Source organism: Filicampus tigris, chromosome 18 (genome assembly GCF_054856515.1).
Source record: "Filicampus tigris isolate MCC_2025a chromosome 18, RoL_Ftig_1.0, whole genome shotgun sequence".
Classification (NCBI taxonomy): Eukaryota; Metazoa; Chordata; class Actinopteri; order Syngnathiformes; family Syngnathidae; genus Filicampus; species Filicampus tigris.
Genome location: NC_141234.1, coordinates 6319284 through 6338084, shown reverse-complemented (window position 1 = coordinate 6338084; position 18801 = coordinate 6319284). Strand labels below are relative to the sequence as shown.

The 18801-nt window shown below is 41.6% G+C and overlaps 2 protein-coding genes across 3 annotated transcripts; both read left to right on the top strand.

Moving 5' to 3' along the window:
- Positions 1-147: 147 nt before the first annotated feature.
- Positions 148-1624, top strand: hsbp1l1 (heat shock factor binding protein 1 like 1). Its single transcript, XM_086014772.1, has 3 exons — positions 148-346; positions 414-480; positions 718-1624. The coding sequence occupies exons 1-3, from the start codon at positions 302-304 to the stop codon at positions 831-833; spliced, it is 228 nt and encodes a 75-aa protein (XP_085870898.1). The 5' UTR covers positions 148-301; the 3' UTR covers positions 834-1624.
- Positions 1625-8221: 6597 nt separating this feature from the next.
- Positions 8222-18582, top strand: LOC147132199 (hippocalcin-like protein 4). 2 transcript variants are annotated; one of them, XM_086015352.1, is made up of 4 exons: positions 8222-8390; positions 15167-15342; positions 15609-15824; positions 16475-18582. In XM_086015352.1, the coding sequence occupies exons 2-4, from the start codon at positions 15181-15183 to the stop codon at positions 16670-16672; spliced, it is 576 nt and encodes a 191-aa protein (XP_085871478.1). In that variant the 5' UTR covers positions 8222-8390; positions 15167-15180; the 3' UTR covers positions 16673-18582. The 2 variants fall into 2 exon arrangements, with proteins under 2 accessions (XP_085871478.1, XP_085871479.1); XM_086015353.1 differs by lacking the exon at positions 8222-8390 and adding an exon at positions 9081-9323.
- Positions 18583-18801: the final 219 nt, after the last annotated feature.

The window sequence follows — 18801 nt, the reverse complement described above, 5'->3', positions numbered from 1 at the left end:
TAGATTAAGGGAATACCTGAATGGCGAATATTGAAGACTATTGCAAATTTAACAATAGCAACATGCAATGCTTCATGGAAAAAAACATTTTAAAAATATTTTATTTTGAAGTGGTGACTGCAGAAGGCGGAAATAGTGTCTTCGTGTTTAAGAACGCTAGCTAAAGTTGAATCAAAGTTGCCGAGTGCTCGCCGCTAACGCTAGTGATGGAGGCGCATTCTCCTTCATTTACATGAAATAATAAGGTCGATCGGTGTAGGTATACTACACGCAGAGTGGTGAACGAAACGTCTGCTAAAGGATGTCAAAACCTGACTGCAAAGCAGCCAAAGAGATGACACAGGCGGTAAGTTCTAATGTATCGTTTTTGTAGTTAGATTGGCCACATATTGCATTTTCATTGTTTCCTTCAGATGGACGAAACAATGCAGCGACTACGGCGAAGATTCCAGGCCATCGCCCAACATTTGGAAGAACAAAATATCCTAAATTGCAAGAGTCAACTTTTTTTTTGTCATTGCAGGGGTCCTCGACAGATTTCTACAGTGTGTTCGTAAACTCGAAAAGTTGCATGTCAGGACACTTGTAAACTGAGGACCCCCGTATATGCACTTACACTGTGTGTCCACTGGGTGGTGCTAGTAGACGTTTAAACTGAAGCATCCAAGTAGTGGCGTTTGAGGTAATCGGAAATCTTAGAATTCTTGACTGTGGCACTAGATGAGATGGGAACACGAATCAGCTGTCTGGAGGAGAACGTGACGGAGCTCATGACACAAGCTGGCATGGACGAACAACCTGTTTCCGAAGTGGCTGACTTTCATCCTCAATAGATTCCACATCACAGAGAACACTTCTATGAATTCAGCTAATTAAGTATTAAATACTAAGCAATAATGCACACCTTCACTACCTCTATGAAGCACTTAAAATATATTTTTGGCAAGAGTTGCACCCAGTATTTCTGTATATTGGTATGATGCTGAATCTTTTAACTGGTACATTTAAAAATGCCTTTATATGGTTCTATTAACAGTGAACAATAGCAGAACAACCACACTGTCACAAAATGTAATGAAAAGAAGTTTAGTAGTAATACAAATAGCAATAACTATGTATGCACGTGAAACAGTAAATTGGAAAAAAGAAACAAAAAAAAGATCAGTAGTTCACATCAAAAAGTATCACTCGTAGTTAGATTCACTACACATTTTATGCATGCATAATTTTGAGTATTATACAGGTACCTCAATAAATTAGATTACATAAAATGATTCTTGATATAGAAAATGGGCAGTAATTTGGCCTTCTAAGAAGTATTTTCCCATGTGTCTCATGAATTTGGTTGAGTTTCACCTTTTGAATGGGGCTACTGAAATGAAATGTTCTACCATTTTCTAATTCATCGAGAAAGCAACTCTTTCCTGCATCAAGAATAAAACAGTTTAAAAAAATAATGTATAGAGATGAGGAAATACTACAAAAGAAGTCTATGCAAGTTATGTTTTATATGTACTGTATATTATATATATATATTTATTTTTTTGGAGGGGAAGTGACATGCTTTCATGACGTTTTACCAAACTGCCAAAATTTATCAATAAATATGCATTTAAATACTGTATTTCGTACGGTCTCTTTTTTTTCAGAACTAGCGCATTTGGCTCCTACTAGTGGTGCAACCAACTCATTGCAGGTCAATTTGCTTGTCGCTGGCCATGGTGCTGATTCCCCATCCGTTATCTTTTGCCGCGCTGTTTCGGAGCGTGGCCTCGTGAGTGACATCAGGAGCTGGAGTCAGGCGGGTTATTTCAGTGAGAGTCTGCTCCTTGCAAGCGTTCTCATTTTACATTTGTTTTGTTGCGTTCATTAAAGAGCTATAAGTGCACATGTGAGTGCATTCCAGTAAAGTTATGGTAGGTGCAGTTTCAGCATCGTAGCTGCAGATGTCAGTATTTATCCAAACACTATATGGTTGTTTGTGTGTCGTTCGGATACGAAACTAAAACCCCCATTATCACAGCTGCCAGGACGCTGCTGGCCGGGTCTGTCGCTATGGAAACCACAACTGCGGACTAATCCCTTCAGTTTTTTTGTTGTTGTTGTTTTATTTTGGCATATTTTTGTTCCAACCATTATGGGATTGAGTGGCTAAGAGACACTCGCATCATTACAAGACAACGGCAGCAGTACACAACAGTGTGAAGTGGCGAGTGGGCGTGTTTGGAGGAGAGGCTGAGAGCTTCAACCCTGTGGCCCTCACCGGGTGCCCTCCACTGGGATGGACATGTCACTCTTCACTCCGGATTGGGGGAGCACTTCAGAGGGTAAATTGATGTGGCTGTGCAATTGCGCATGTCTGTGTGTGTGTGTGTTGTCCTCATTTACTCTCTCTGTAATGATACTTTGGCACTCTTCACTTAGCAGGTGAAGTACAATATAAATGCTAATTGTTTCAAGTTTCTTCCTTTCTGTTCTCATTCCTAGCCGATGCAGACCCTTACGATGTTTGTACCACATATCCATCACTATGCTTAGTTTGTGAGTAAAAATAAAAGTCCAACCAAAAAGAAACTGAATCAGACTTAAAAAAAAAAAAAAAACAGTGTTAATGATTTTTTTCAAATCTATCAAGTATCGACTCAATCGATATCTATCAGAGTGTCCCACTCCAGTCCCCGCGGGCCCCTATCCAGCATGTTTTAGATGTCTCCTCCAACAACGCACCTGATTCAAATGGTCAGGATTGTTATAATGCTACTGAAGAGCTGATCATTTGAATCAGGAGGAGGGAGAAATCTAAAACATGCTGGACAGCGGCCCTCGAAAAAGGAGTTGGACACCCCTGATCTAGCTGGTATCGACTACTATCTATCCATCTAGTATCGACTATCCATCCATCTAGTATCAATTACTATCCATCCATCTAGTCTTGACTAGTATCCATCGCTCCATCTATTATCCCATAGTCTCCATCTATCCAAGTATCAACAAGTATCTATCTCTCCGTCTAGTATTGACTAGTATCTATCCATCTGGTATTCTATCTGTGCATCTAGAATTGACTAGTATCCTATCCATCCATAGTATCCAGGCAACACACACACACTTGCATGCATATGGGGGATTAGGGAGGCTCCTGAGTGCTTCTGACCACCTGAGGCTGTTTGATACCTGGTGTGCTTTAATCTTTTGTGGCGCTTTACACTTTGAAGTGAAAATCCCCGTTACTTTTCATTCTCTCTCACTCTCAGAACACACACACGCACACGCACCCCTACACACACGCACGCCCGGCCGGCCATCTGTTATCATTGTCACCGTAAATTCGCCCAGAAATGCCAGACTCTCATTCATACATTCTATTTTATTCCATTGTGCTGCTGGCAACCTGCGTCTAAATTTAGCCTTGCAGTTATTTCAGGGCCGTGAGAGCATACATCACCTTCTGTCACCTCTCATATATTTCCTTCGACGCGAATAGAAACTTTCTGTTGGCACACAGGCCATTTCAGGTCTTAACAGACGTTTAGATGAATAATACTAGATGCCTACTTCACCCTAAAAAATAGGCCTACTATTGATACATATTTGATTGTATAATCAAGATGCAACCAAATAGCATTGAGTTGATTGCTTGAGTTAATAACTTGACCAATTCAATTACAAAAAGTAACTTTCCACTCCCATTGGCTGACCCCCACGTCACTCACCAGGCCAGGGCTCACCTTTAAAGCCACACACATTCAAAGTCACAAGTATGGTGTGAAACGTGAGGATGGTGACAAGTGGACAAAAATAAAACCTGCACCTCACATTTTGTACTTTAATAAAGCAAAATCAACATTTATCTGAATACCCGATTGAGCGATGGGATTATCGTTACAATAATCGATTTTTCAACTTTTTTAGCTGCAGTCCTAGTTTTAACCCGCTAATGGCTGGCAGCGGGCCAAAACCTCACAAGTCACTTTTTGGTGAATTTCATATTTTTTCAAAAATCTATACTCTAGTCAGTCCACACACTTGGGTGGGTGTTACTTTGACACATTGACCCATCTAAAGTGTTGAAAATGGCTTGCTCTCTTTCACGATGCAATGCTCATGGTTGAACAAACTTTTTGGGGTCTCCTGAAAAGTGACTGTTTAGTGACCCATTTTACGATTAATGTTTTTTTTTCTAATAGATGGATGTAAATTTGACTGTCCGCTGTAGAGGGTCAATTACATTTCACACCCCCTCAAGTTACCAAATTTGATTTGTCTTCCAATGAATCTGGCTATTTGTACGTTCAATAGCATCATTTACTCTTCCTGTCACTGACTCATAACTCCCACTTTCTTACAGTTTGTGTGCCTCCCTCTGTCTCCTTCTACATCTGGGGGAAAAAATGGGTGTGACCTGGGGATCAGCGCCCGGCAACCGACCCATTATTTGGTCACCATGGAAACTGGGTCAGCCTCACTTGCAGCTATGACCGTACTCTCCTGTGACAAGTATGCACTGTACTGTGTGTGTTTGGACTGTCAGAGGGCCTGTTGTGTGTGCAGGTCAGAGGCATTCTGGAAATAGATGAAAAGATAGTGTGTGTGTCTGCGTGCGCGTGTATGAGTGTGTGTGTGTGGGTGTCTGAGAGAGATCCAGTGTGCGAGTGTCTGTGTGAATTTGTTTTCATTCAACGCAGAGTCCTGTTTTCAAGAATATGACAAGCCCCAAGTTCTATAAAAACAATTCAATGATTCTTGTATTATATTGATTAATTTTAGCTGCATCCTCTTTCCCCCCCCCCCCCTCCCAATCTACTACTCTATACGACTTTGTATTTTATTCCTGTCCTGTAAAGACATTTGTAAAATGTGACAGATAAGACATCATTTTGCCAAAGCAGTTACAATTGTCTTCTATTTTGCTGCACTTTCCATAATATGTGATGTGCTGGAAAAAAAAAAGGAGGGATTTGTTATTATCCAACATAAATTGTTTTAAACCATTTTAAACGTGTGTTTATGCAAATCTCCCACACCCCATCTGGATTTAAGCAAATAAACGCCCCTGGGCATTTATTGTGAAAATATTATGACATTAAAATAAGTCGCTGATTTAATAATCTGAAAGTGAGTTACAGGTAAAGGTGTCAAAATAAGTGCGTGCATGGTGCGCACTGAAGCCTTGCAGATACATTAGAGGTATTGAAGATCTTTTTGTTTCTTCTCCTCCCTCATTCCATCTTCTTCTTCTCCCATTAATGTGGCTAATTAAGGAGTTGTCAGACTGCTCTCTCCTCCCTCCTTCGTCTTTTTCTATATGGAGTCACAGGAGCGGAATGAATGTCTGATTGGAGGTGATCGTCATGGTTGCCTAATCTCCGCCTTCCCCTCACTATCATGATTAAGTGGCTCATTGCCCAAGGTTCTTCATCCATTGCTCTGCTTACAGACAGGCTCATTAACATCTGCCAACTTCATCTATGGCCAGCTAAGAGTTCGTTAGCTTGTAAGAAAGGAAGCCCGGTTGGACTTTTTCGGGCTATGATGTGTGGACTTAAGCCACCATTAGAAATGAATATTGTTATTTATCTATATCTGTAGAAAGAAAGCCACCTTAAAGAGGAAGTCAACGCAAACATATTTTTTTCAAGAATATGTTCTATGCAAGCCCACTAGTTGAAACAGGGCATTCTTATAAATATTGTGTTTCTCTCTGGGGGCGGCCATTTTGTCTTCTGTCGACTGAAAATGACATCACAACTGCTCACAACGACCAATCATGGCTCAGATTCCAAAAACAGGTCAGCCGTGATTGGTCGTTGTGAGCAGTTGTGATGTCATCTTTAGTCGACAGAAGACAAAATGGCCGCCCCCCAGAGATGGCTAAAAAAAAATGCATTTGCTTCTTAACTTATATTCCACAAACGCAAAATTAATCAGAGTGCCGTGTTTCAACAAGTGGGCCTGCTGGGAACATATTGTTGAAAAAAATATGTTTGGGTTGACTACCACTTTAAATGTGAATCCTGTCAAGTCATAAATACTACAAAATAAAAGTCTTTTCATCTCAAGGGACGATTATGTAGAGTGAGTCACATTTTTATAGAGAATAAAAGCTCAGAGAGTGAAGGCGAGCAGGATCGTCACAGGGTCAGAAAACGGAAAAAGGGAGCAAAGAGGAGAAGGGCCACAATGGGAAGAGGTGCAGAACAAAAAAGGTCAATTAGACAGTTCATGGGCTCCATGACACTTAATTACATAAACGCGCACACACTGTCAGACACACATCAGGGCACGAACAGTGGTTTGAATTTCATTATCGGGCCACAGGTTCCTCCTCATCCAGGCACTAAATGTCACATTAACACATGTAATTAGCACGTGTAATTATGATTGCATCACACAATATTAATAATATCATACATCCGACTTGCTATTCTCATCATTGTCGGGATCAAAACATTGCATGTTCATGCTGAAACAAAGAACGCCTTATGTGCAAAAAGAGTTTTTTGAAAGGAGTCTGAGCCTTGACTATGGGGAGGGGGAAAAAAATTTGGCCCCCATTGTTTGTCTGCGTCTACTCTGCTGTCTTCTAGTAGAAGTTGAAAAAAGAAAGTAAAGTAGAGCACACGCAAATAGGAGGCTTGCAAGTGAGGGCATGATGAGCGAGAAGGGTGAGTGCATAATGGTGGACTGGATGGCCCATCTCCCATGGCAACCCAGTGTTGCTGATGGCTACACAGACACACGCAGTCAGGAATATTCAAAGGAGGGGGAAAAAACACGGGAAAGAGGGATTCATGGTATATTCATGCCATTTTCAATTAAGCATGGTTCAATTAGACAGGAGCAGTTCAGTGATGGTGTTTCAATCATCCATATTTCAACTAGAAGTTTGGACGGGATGCTGAACTCAGTGAAGGATTGTGTTCGCTAGAATATGGAAAGTTGTTGCAGTCACACTTGGAAATGGAAGGAATGTGATCCGCGTGACATGCTACTTCTGTCAAGGTCAAGGGGTCACTAACATGGTGCTCTCAAAGACCACATGAGTATATATATAAATATATATATACATACATATACACATACACATACACGTCAACAGCCCAATTCCCCCACACAATCCCCTCATCTTTGCACTACATTGCATTGCAAGTGCAAATTGGAGCCAAAGTGGTCCAGCACAAGCGTCACGCTGGTGATTTTATCTGATTATCTGCACCTCAGTCAAAGTGAGTAATGCTCACCTTGGAGCGAAGGACGAACAACAAAGATTACGCGCCGTGTGGACCGCAGCGGTGCTCGAAAGGTGATGGACGCGGACACTCCTGTGGATACGCCTTGGCTGACCTTGAGCGATCGATTGAACCCTATGAGGTCTGCTGATTTATTAATTTGTCTATATATGTATAGAATTTATATGCAGTACGTATATATACTTTTAAAAACTTTTTTTACATTTTTACATATTGAAATTGATGTATTGTGCACTTTAAACATGCAAGAATTCAAATTATTTGTTCATATTTTCCTTTATATTGATTTAAAAAAAATATGTTATATATAAATATATATTATATTATATATATTTTACAAATTGTTGTATATCATTACATATTTTACAAATTGTTTTATATTATACATTTTATACAAATTATTAATTTGTTTCATCAAATAAAGATGCTTGAATTTATATGTGCGGTTTAAACAAATGGTTATTTTTGTATCAACATGCAATAGATATATTAATGTTTTATTATTACAAAGTATAATGGATGATGATCATGATGATGTTGATGAGGACAAAAATTTGTCATCCTTCCTAATAATGTGGGAGCATTAAATAGATGAAAAAAAAACCCGGTAATACAGTAATAATAGACTGTGTTAAAGGAAATCTCCAACGCAGTAGAGTGTGCTAATCTATTGTGAAGGGAATTTAATTCTAATGCTACTAATTATTACGTAATTTCCATGTAGTTAAATATTCACTAACTACGTATCATTATTGACAGGCCTCTTTTTTAAGTGTGTAAACAGAGAGACAAATCAATCCTTGAAGTATGATGAATCCCCCTCCCAATCTTCACTCTTGACCTGGGCTGTGATTGACAGGCAGCCACAGCCATCCGGACAAAAGAGCACCGCCTCCCTGGAGCGCCCCAGCCAATGGGGGCGTGAGGGAGGGGGGCCTTGATGCGACTGTGTTGGCAAGGGAGACGGCAGTGGTTCATTCATCATCTTCCTCACTCAGAGAGGTGAGTTCACCGGCGAAAGCTCACTTTTACACCAGGAAGCAAGTGTTTGGGACCCAAAGGCTACGCGGAGAACAGGGGGACACACTTCTGTCACACGCACGAGGAGCATATTTTCCCCCCCCCCCATATCTTTAGCAGGTGAGTAGATGGCATTTTGATTGGCAAATATCCATCTAGTATTACTACGAAGAAGTGGGGGTTCAAGTCATTGGATGCTGTTTTGTTATTCAAGGTGATGCTCTCTGGGGGAAGTGATCCCTTTGCTCTGTCTGCTAGGCGGTTCCACACATCCAGCACTGCAAAATAATTCACAAAGCTGACTACACAAACAGATGGAAGTATGTGATAGCTCAAGGACACTTCGGGGTGCAAGATTCATGCAATGCGGGATTACCGGGGCGCAATGGTGGCTACGATGCGCACTGGTTGTGCCTCTGCATTGATCGGAACACGCAGCCATGGATGACAGTGTGCCCTTCATGCTCCCTATGCATAAGGACACCTGCTTGTTATATGTCCGCAGGAAAGCGACACAGGTCTGAAATGAGTGAGAATATCCGGCGCGCTAGTGCAGATTGCGACGTTTGTGTGGAAGCATGCGAGCGCATACGATCACTGGTGGCCTTCAGGCTGATGTGCATCATCGACATGTGTCTTAACTAGGTCTGCACGTATGCTGCTCATCAATCGGGTGATTAGTTCAGGCTAATTGCATCATAGCCACTGAGTGCGCATTACGTTCTCCGATGAAGTCGATATACGTTAGGATGAACTCTTTCATTTGTTGGGTGGCGTCACAAACTCAGGGTGCAGTCTCGGACTTGTGTATACTTGCGTGGCTGTGTATACCACAATTAGTCAGAAACTATAGAGGCATTTAGAATTGTAGTATACAGTGAACCATTGAGGTTTATTGCACATTTTTAATGCCGTGGCTCCATGCCGGGCAACAATGAGGTCTACTGGAACAGATATAGCGTATTTAAAGAGCAAGAATAAAAGACAGAGAAGGTCCTCAACTAAACTCCAGTAATAGTCGTCATTCCCACAGAGAAGAGAGTTTATACGCCTGTGAGTAGTTTTTATGAATTATTTGTCTGTGTGATTAAATAGTAGTTATTTTAAGTTGAATCTAGACGCTAATTTCCGTTAACCCATCGATAGCCTTTTGCATTGTATTTGTATTGCTAGCAGACGTTTATCACAGTAGGAGGTTTGGTTGAACATTTTGAACAGTTTAAATATAGACAAGCATCGCCACTCTGCATCCTGATGCGCACATTTGCTACAGCTTTTTATTTTTTAAAAGCCACTGGATACGATAGCTTTACAGATGCCGTGTGTGGTGTGGTCATGGTTGTCACGATTGGGGGTGTCAGATAGTCATAGTAAAGGTTATTATTTTTATGACTGAAGTGGAATAAATAAGTAATTGAGTCGAGGTATGGTGTTTATTTCACTGTCACGGTCTGACTTCTGATGCATGAATACAGAAGGCGTTTCACATGGGGAATTAGGCTATCTTGTTTTTTTTTTGTGTCGACAATATGAACTGAAACCACTGCACCGCAAAAGTGTATCGTAAATCTACCGTTTTGCCTCCGCCAGCTGTCATTTTCTGACATTTTCACTTCATTCCCTCGACTCGCCGCCACCATCGGCAATGTGCATCCTAATGCGCAGCAGCGCGTGCATATGGATGCAGGTGTGTGGCCCGCACGCGGCTAGCTGCAGGTGATTTGCTAAAGCGATGACACCAGGAACTTACTGTTGGTAACAACAAGCAATGGAAAGGCACGTTGACGACAGCTTTGCTCTGGAAAGAAATTGATTCATATTCCATAGGTGGGATGTATTTGTTCAGAGCAGCTGCTTTCCACTATTTCTTGTATATGTGGATTTTTTTCCCCCCATTACGACAAAATGATGCTACGACGTGGCAGCTGTCCTGCATTTTTCTAGATCTGGCTTATGCGCGGTGACTGATGTTCAACATTTCTTTCTCAAAAATGACTGGCTGTGCGAGTGTTTGATGTGTGAGGTGCATACGTGGCAACACAAGCTTGTCTCGTGTCACATGCTTTAAGGCACAGGAAGACGGATGCCGGAATACGGGGTGCGTTCATGCGCTCTTGTGTCAAAGCATACGAGGCCACGGATGAGTGGCCGGGCAACGCTGATGGAATGCGGAGCGATGAAGGTTGGCTGCTTTCAAACCAAGCCTCTTGAAAATTTGGTTGGAAATTTGTCAGGAAAAAAAAGTCAATAAACTGGAGCTATAACAGTCACTAGACTGGAGCTACTTATCTTTTTTTTTTTTATTGAACTTGAATATGAGGAAAATGTTGCCTTTTTGTCTCACCTTTCCAAGACAGTTTTGGATTGTTGTAATTTAATAGTGGCCATCAGTGGGTTCAAACCAATAATTACTGTTGGTGTCCAAAATTTCAATCACAAAATGCAACATTGATTATTAAGTCATCCATTTCTTACAAAAACAACATGAGTACATAGGCTGTTTGTTATAGAGTAGCGGTGGCATTTCAAGGCAAATTGAATGATTAAATGTCATTTTTACAGATAATTAAGACTTTTACAGCCAATAATGGTTCAGCGACGCGGTCACAATTGACATCAACAACCACTTTACAATCAACACGGGCGACCAGCATAACAAATCCCTTGTCTTGTTTTCATGTACGTGCCAGCGCATTGATTGGATCAAGCGTATTCCCCGTTGTTGTTTTCCCGTCAAGTACTGAGGCGCGCAGTGACACCAGCATGATCCTAGCCGCTGTGATTGTCGGGTTACGTCAATAAACACGGCGCTAATCAGCGCAGAAGCAATATGGACTGCCGCAGTGTATGTGGCATGTTGTTCATTTAGTTACACTGGTTGGTGTCATAGTCAAGTCGAGAATCTGTGGATTTGATTAGAAAAAGCAGACATGCAGTTCAGTGGTCTGCCGTTGGCATTGTTCTTCAAATAGCTATCAAACCGAGGCATTATGTGTAGAATGAAGTGTCGGTGATTGCAACCATTGATTAAAAAAAAAAAAAAAAGAGAAAAAGCTAGACGGGAGGGAAGTCAACTGGAGCAGGCCCAGTTGGGAAAGGGCCTGTCTCGATTGGCTAATCCATCATTTCTTGCTCTATTGCTTTTTGGCGGCAACAATGTGTTGTCAAGGCAACACGCCGCTGAGCTGCCCCCAAGACCATCCATTCACTTAGAGACGACTTTATCACACAAACATACACACACATGCACGGGCACACATGCATATACGGGCATGCACATACGCGCACACACGCGCGCACATGCACGCTGACACAATTGTAGCTGATCTGTATTTGACTGGTATCCCATTGATTGTTCCTCTGTCAGTCCATTGTACTTTTTCCACTTGTACAAAGGTTATTGCCAAACACACACAGTATATAAAATATGTACATATATACACACATATATATATATATATATACAACAAACATATATACACATTATATATACACACATATACACACACATATATACAATGTATATATATAGTCTGTCATATATATATATATATATATATACAATGTATATATATATATATATATATATATATATATATATATATATATATATATATATATATATATATATATATATATATATATATATATATATATATATATATATATATATATATATATATATATATATATATATACATACACTTTCCAACTCAATTACAGTTTCTACCAGCTCATTTTCAGTCACAGCGAGACATTTTTCTACCCGCTCTCGGCTTTCAGCTTTTAGTTGGAGCCTGATTGTCATAATAATGAGAGCGTAGGCACGCTGCCTTCTAACATCATTCGCTGCTACTATGTATGTAAAAATATGTTTATTTTTCCATGTATGTCGAGCCCCCACCAGGCCGCACAATTTGGTAAGTCACCAGAATGCCATCAAGTTAAGACGAGGGATGGGCGTAACAATCAATGATGTGAACAGTTGTGTGGAATTGATTGTTGCTTTACTGTGCCTTGAACAGAGGCAAAAGTCAGCAGCTACCAAGAGAGGTTCTGTTGATGTCCAAAGAAGCTATGTCCAAGCTTTTCGCATTACATCCAGTTTCGCTATTCTCTGCTGCGAATAGCGAAAAGAGAAAATAATTGATGTACACCCTAAAAGAGGTTTGGAATTGCAAAGTGAATAACGGAGGATGGTTTAAAAGGAATCCACGAATAGCTGAGTTCATGAGTAGCAGAATCGCAAACGTGGCTTTCCTAAGCACACATAAACCAGGAAGCCTGGCACAATGAATGGTGCATTCAACAATTGAAATAAATATTCAGCGATGCACCAATTGTCTCATCACTCTAACGAGAGTTTGACATGACATTCGTCAGAAGTTAACTCTGCCGTGAGACGACACCCGGTCGGTGTCCCGCACGTCAGCAGCTCTGATTTGTGTTTACTATCAGCCTGACAACTGTCTGTCTTGTCCAATGCCCGCTTCTATAAATTACCGCCGGATGCCTCCTGTCTGCCTGCTCGCCTGCCGTCTATCTTTGTCATCTGTTCACAAGCTGTCTCTCCCCCGCAATGGTCTTCTCCCTCTGAGCTGGGAATCCGCATTGAGTCATCTCTGTGCATTCACCTCTTAATCCCGCGTCATTCTGATCAATGTGGGGCTGGCCGATCTGACGATTTTGCCGATCCATCATTCGTCATCCGTCAGCAGCCAGGGCACCCGTCCGCCATTTGTCAGTCTGTCATTTTTTTGGGATTAACTGAATTGGTATCATCAGTCCGTCATTCCGTCAGTCGGTCGTCAGTCGGTCTCCCACAAAAACATCAGAAAAACGGGCGTCCGACAATAACGGACCAATGGTTAGTGACGAAAAATCTAATTCAGTACAAATTGTGCTGCTTCTCACCACTGCCTTATGACAATACAAAAGCACAAATCAGGGGTGCCTAATGAAGTGGCCCATGCGAGGAAACCATGATTGTGCCTGGATGAATGTGTGTGTGTCGTCCTCCATCATGTTTACATTTTGACTGCTCCAAAAGAGAAAAGCGCCAGGATGCGCGCGTGCGTTTCTGACGCGTTTTGAGCCTAATAATCAATGACGTCACCGTGCACAGTGGCAGCCTGTTGCCACATCAACTCAGCCCCTTTCGATGGCATGCGAGCAAGTTGGCAGACTAAGCCACGTGTTTTTGCTTTTCATATATTGTAATTCAATGTCTTGGACGTCATAGCACATAACGCGAAGGGTTTCTTGGGTTTTGATTCACTGTGAAGCACCGCGGCTACTCATGTCTACCTTTGAATGAAGAAGTAATCAATTAAATGAATGACTGGCTGCAAAGTGCGACTGATTGTTATTAAGCTGCTTGTTTGCGTTGAGTTGTTCTCTCCCATGGCCAAACACAAACCATTTCTAGCTCTTTAACATTCCGGCAAGGACGTGAAGCCTTCCAGGGAATAATTTGCATGAACTTGACGGTTCCGCCCGCCGCGCCGTCACGAGCGGTGTTTATTTTGATTCCCTCAAATGGGATTGCTTCTTGACGGCTTTCGCCTCGCCCGGCTAATGGAGCGTCTCGACGTCACGCAGAGGAAACTCTATTATGAGCCGCCTTTGCTCCCTAACCGAGGGAAGAATCTCATCCGTCGCAGTTGGTGGCCGCAAAGTATTTGAATTCTATGAACAAACATGTAAATTGTCAGCACGTGTAGAAGGTTTTCTTCTTTTCATGCCTGGGCTTGACGAGAACTGCGCCGATATTTTCAAAGCAAGTTACAGGCCGAGGCGGACTGTCCTCCATTCCACTCCTTGTAACCCTTGTGGCTCTCCTCCTGCAAAAATCCTGCTGCGGTTTGCGGAGAGGGTTGGCTGCCTCGCTCTCTTGCCGGATGACTCATTGGTCATATTTTCGCCACAAAGCTCCTGGACGAGCAGTTTTAGAGGGGAAGGATTTGTGGCCGCACGCTGGGTCCTAGTGTGCAAGTGTGAAAAAGCTGTCAGAAGTGGGCTATGACTCATGGATGGCGTCATGAAGGGACTGCAGTTGTCCATGGGAGGTTAATGGGCCATGATACTTGGACTATCAGGATTTGAGGTCCTTTTTAAGGATGATTGTTTGGTCTAATAGATGTGCATTGATGAAACTATACAGTCCAATCAAGTCATAATGTGATGTTTATGGCATTATATGGCATTAGCTATAACAGCGATTTGAAAGAGTGTTCCTCAATTGCGTTGTTAAATTGTACAGACAGTGATTACAAAAACCAAAAACAAGTCTACACACATCCCTGTTCAACTGCCAGGTTTTTGTGATAACATAAAATTAGACATTTTCCACCATTAATTTGGCTCATAACCTGCACAACACAAATGGAAACTTGTACGTGGAATGTGGCTGTGTTCATAATGAACCAATCACATTGAAATTCATGTTAAATGGGAGTCAGCACACACACACACACACACACACACACACACACACACACCACCAGCACTTGAAGTGCCTCTGATGAACCCTTAAGTTCAGCTGTTCTGATTTTGCTTTTCTTGACACGTTGGAAAATGTGTTATGGTCAAATGAAAGCAAATTTAGACATTTTTGGCTCTAATTCAAACAGTTCACTCCACAAAAAGAACACCATACCTATAGTGAAACATGGTGGTTTGACCTTCTTACCAACATTGTTTTTTTTTTGGGGGGGGGGGGGGGTTGGTCAAACCAAACAGTTACTATTTCTTGTTTGTCACCATCCTTAGAGCTCTGAACTAGCTGAAGCAACAGACGACAATGCATTACTGCTCTTGTTTATCTTCAAGCGCTGTCTCGCCTGTGTTGACCCCATCTGATTCTCTGTCTCTATCTCTCTGTCCTCCGACTCTAGAGAGGCGAGGCATCATGGGGAAACACAACAGCAAGCTGGCCCCGGAGGTCCTGGATGACCTGACCAAGAATACAGAATTCAACGAGGCTGAGCTCAAGCAGTGGTATAAAGGCTTCCTCAAGGACTGCCCTTCTGGAATTCTCAACCTAGAGGAGTTTCAACAGCTCTATGTGAAGGTCAGCATGGCGGCCAACTCAGAGTTTGGTCAAAGGGGTTATGGAGTTACCGTGCTAATTAGAAACACATTGCCTAAAGGTTTGTTTCTATAAATATGAAGGACTCAGCTAGGACATTATTAGCTTGTTAGGGTACCATGAATAATCACCTGTTTGGAACAATGGGAGCAAAGGACCATATACTGGATTCAGTGTTGCGGTTCATCGTACGATACAGAAACAAACGTTTCCCTTCCGGTGATGCCATGTCCTGTTATGTTTTTTAGTTCTTCCCATACGGCGATGCCTCCAAGTTCGCTCAGCACGCTTTCCGGACGTTCGACAAAAACGGCGACGGGACGATTGACTTCAGGGAGTTCATCTGCGCCCTGTCCATCACCTCAAGGGGCAGCTTCGAACAGAAGCTCAACTGGGCCTTCAACATGTATGACCTGGACGGTGATGGCAAGATCACCCGCGTGGAGATGCTGGAGATCATTGAGGTGGGTCAATTCGGAGGACAGCTACAGTATGTTGGGCTCTCGGAATTTGCAACCAAAATGTCATCTATTGTAGAATGCTATTATTATTCTACTATTCGTATTAACGAGGTCATGTTGTATTGTTGACTCAGCCTTTTGATCTAGGTATGGACAGAATGAATGTGTTCATTTTTGAAATTCCAGAAACAGACATTATTGCGACCGACTGAATATATTCAACAATGCAATTTGGGAGCCTCTGAATGATCTTAGGGCTGACTTGGAAACAGTCACAAGAAGGAGTCATGCCATATAGTTTATGACAAAGATTTTGCTATCTTGCATCTGGGTCATTTCAGTGCACTGTGGCAGTTGGTGCAGCCCTCTTTCAGACTTAAATAAAAGAAAAACAGGACTTTAAAGCCATTGCTGGCTTCCCCAAAATTATCGGACAGAAACGCGAAAAAATAGGTCGGTCCCCACCACATTTACACTTGATGCAATCTTAGCAGTAAACGCACAACAGGCCCACAAACGGAGCGTGCAATCTGTTAATGTGAACACGCAACACCTATTTATTTGAAACGGTAGACGATTAAAGTTTTTCGAGACCTCACTTCCATACGCAGCATAAAATATCGATTCATGTTTTTTTTTTTCCCCTTGTGTAGGCTATTTATAAGATGGTGGGCACGGTGATCATGATGCGCATGAACGAAGACGGCCTGACCCCACAGCAACGCGTCGACAAGATCTTCTCCAAGATGGACAAGGACCACAACGACGAGATCTCCCTGGAGGAGTTCAAGGAGGCGGCCAAGTCGGACCCCTCCATCGTCTTATTGCTGCAGTGTGACATGCAGAAGTAGACGCTGATTGTTTGGAGTAGGGGGAGGTAAAGAGAGGAAAGTGGAGGAGATGGAGGGAGGAAATCTAGGATTGCGAGGAAATTTTCTTCCCCCCAGTGTTTAGAGAAATCATGGCGGTTTTGTTAGTTTCATCACTATGAATCAAGGGATATTTAGAAAACAATCAAAAAAAAGCTCAAGAGGGATTCAAATTTGGAAATATGACACTGATAGGAAGAGGATTTAAAATTTGTCAGTGCATTGGCGAGATCATGTGTATCCATATTAATGCGTCACTGGTGTGTTTGGGTGTAATCAGTCAAATCCCCTCCCACTTGGAGGAACCATTTTAAATGGATTACTGTACAACATGACATCCGGACTTAAAGCAAACTTCATTAAAAGTTCATTACATTGATGACGACGATTATAAACAGCAAATGATAACTACACGCTACTTGTTTTGAAGCATCCCAGAGTCTGAGGAGAAAAATGAGTTCCCTATAAAGGATTATTTCAATACAAGCAATTACAAAGTCAAATGTGAACTTCTTATCATGTTCCCATTACAATCACAAATTATGGACTGATGTTAAATGTATGACGTTTACGTTTAGAGCTACACAAGAAGTGACAATAATTGCATGACTACAGACAGTGGCTATTACCTGTGAAGGTCAAATGTTCCTCTGCGATTTAATGTGGAGCCGGTGTCTCGCCGCCGTCCTGTCCTTGCTCGTTTTGTCTCCGTCTTTCTCCCCCGAAATGTCACAGGGGAAGCGCTTTGATTTGTGGAGCAGGTAGAGGAACTGTTGAACTCCGCTCTGATCTCGAAAGAAAAAAAAAAAAAAGACAAATCAATGTGGGGGGGGGGGGGGGAATAGCAAAAGGTTGAAACGAGAACCCTGTGATGTGTGCGCACCTATTAGTCAATGTGAAAGCACAGACTGGAACTCGAATAGAGAAAGCTAAACACATAGGTCCACACCATTTAAAATGACTTGAATTTTGTGTATATATAAGATTTATTTTGTTGATGAAGTTATGTAGGCTGGAGTTTGTGTTTGTTGTATGTTTTCTCTTTTCTCTGCTACCCTGCTAGGCTAATTGACATGAGATTGTTACACGTGTAGTTAGCCTCAATTAGCTCATTTTAGATAAACACAAAGATTAATTTTGCCGAATTATTCAGGTTCCATATGTTTTATTTTTCCCAGGTGTCTGAATTAAGATGCTAAGCTAACTGGCATGAGTATGCTATGGACACACGCTGAAATCACCACTAGCTCGACTTAGCTTAGCTAAGGACAAAGACTAATTTTGTGCAAACAAACAAGGTGTATCATTTTGATTAAGATGATGAGAGGGACAGGTTTGAGTAGGTGTTTTTATGCTATGATGCTAACTGGCAACGAGGATGCTATGTACACATGTTAAAATCACTGGAATCTTTCATTAAATTAACCGAGCTGAAAGACATTTTGTGTAAACAAGATGCACCGGCTTTGTTATAATGATGAGAGATTTTGATTTTGTGTGTCTTTGGTACTGTGCTAAAATAATTGACATTAGCTCGTAATTAGCTTTATTATCCAATTACAATAAAAAAGTTTAATAAGCAGGTATTACGTTCTGACAGAGTCCAACTTTTAGCACCTTGTTAGCATTGAATACACTTGATGAATAAACACAGGCACATTCCAAATGTCCGACTTTCTAAATATCCCTTTGCATGTGCTGGGAATTATATTGCTGCTCCTCCTCTTCCATCTCCTCACATTGACATAAATAGCCCTCCTGTGTTCGATACTGTAATTATTATAAAATGTACATGTACATTATAACACAATGGTATTTATGATTATAAACAAATGTAATATGTAAATGTACTTGTAGCTTAGAACTACTTTCATAAAGATGACACAGCTACAGTTTGTGTGTGTGTGTGAGTGTGGGGGTGCGCGGGTGTGTATTGGGGACTTTTGCAGGCGTTCACACACGTTTTTGTATTTGCATCATTTGTGTTACAAAAGGACGTCTCAGTCTAGTTTTACCAATAGATGTGTATTGTATGTGTGTGCAAACACACTGATTATTGTCCCTGCTTTTGTGCTCTGCTGGTACTTGATTTGTGTGTGCCCGTGTGTGTG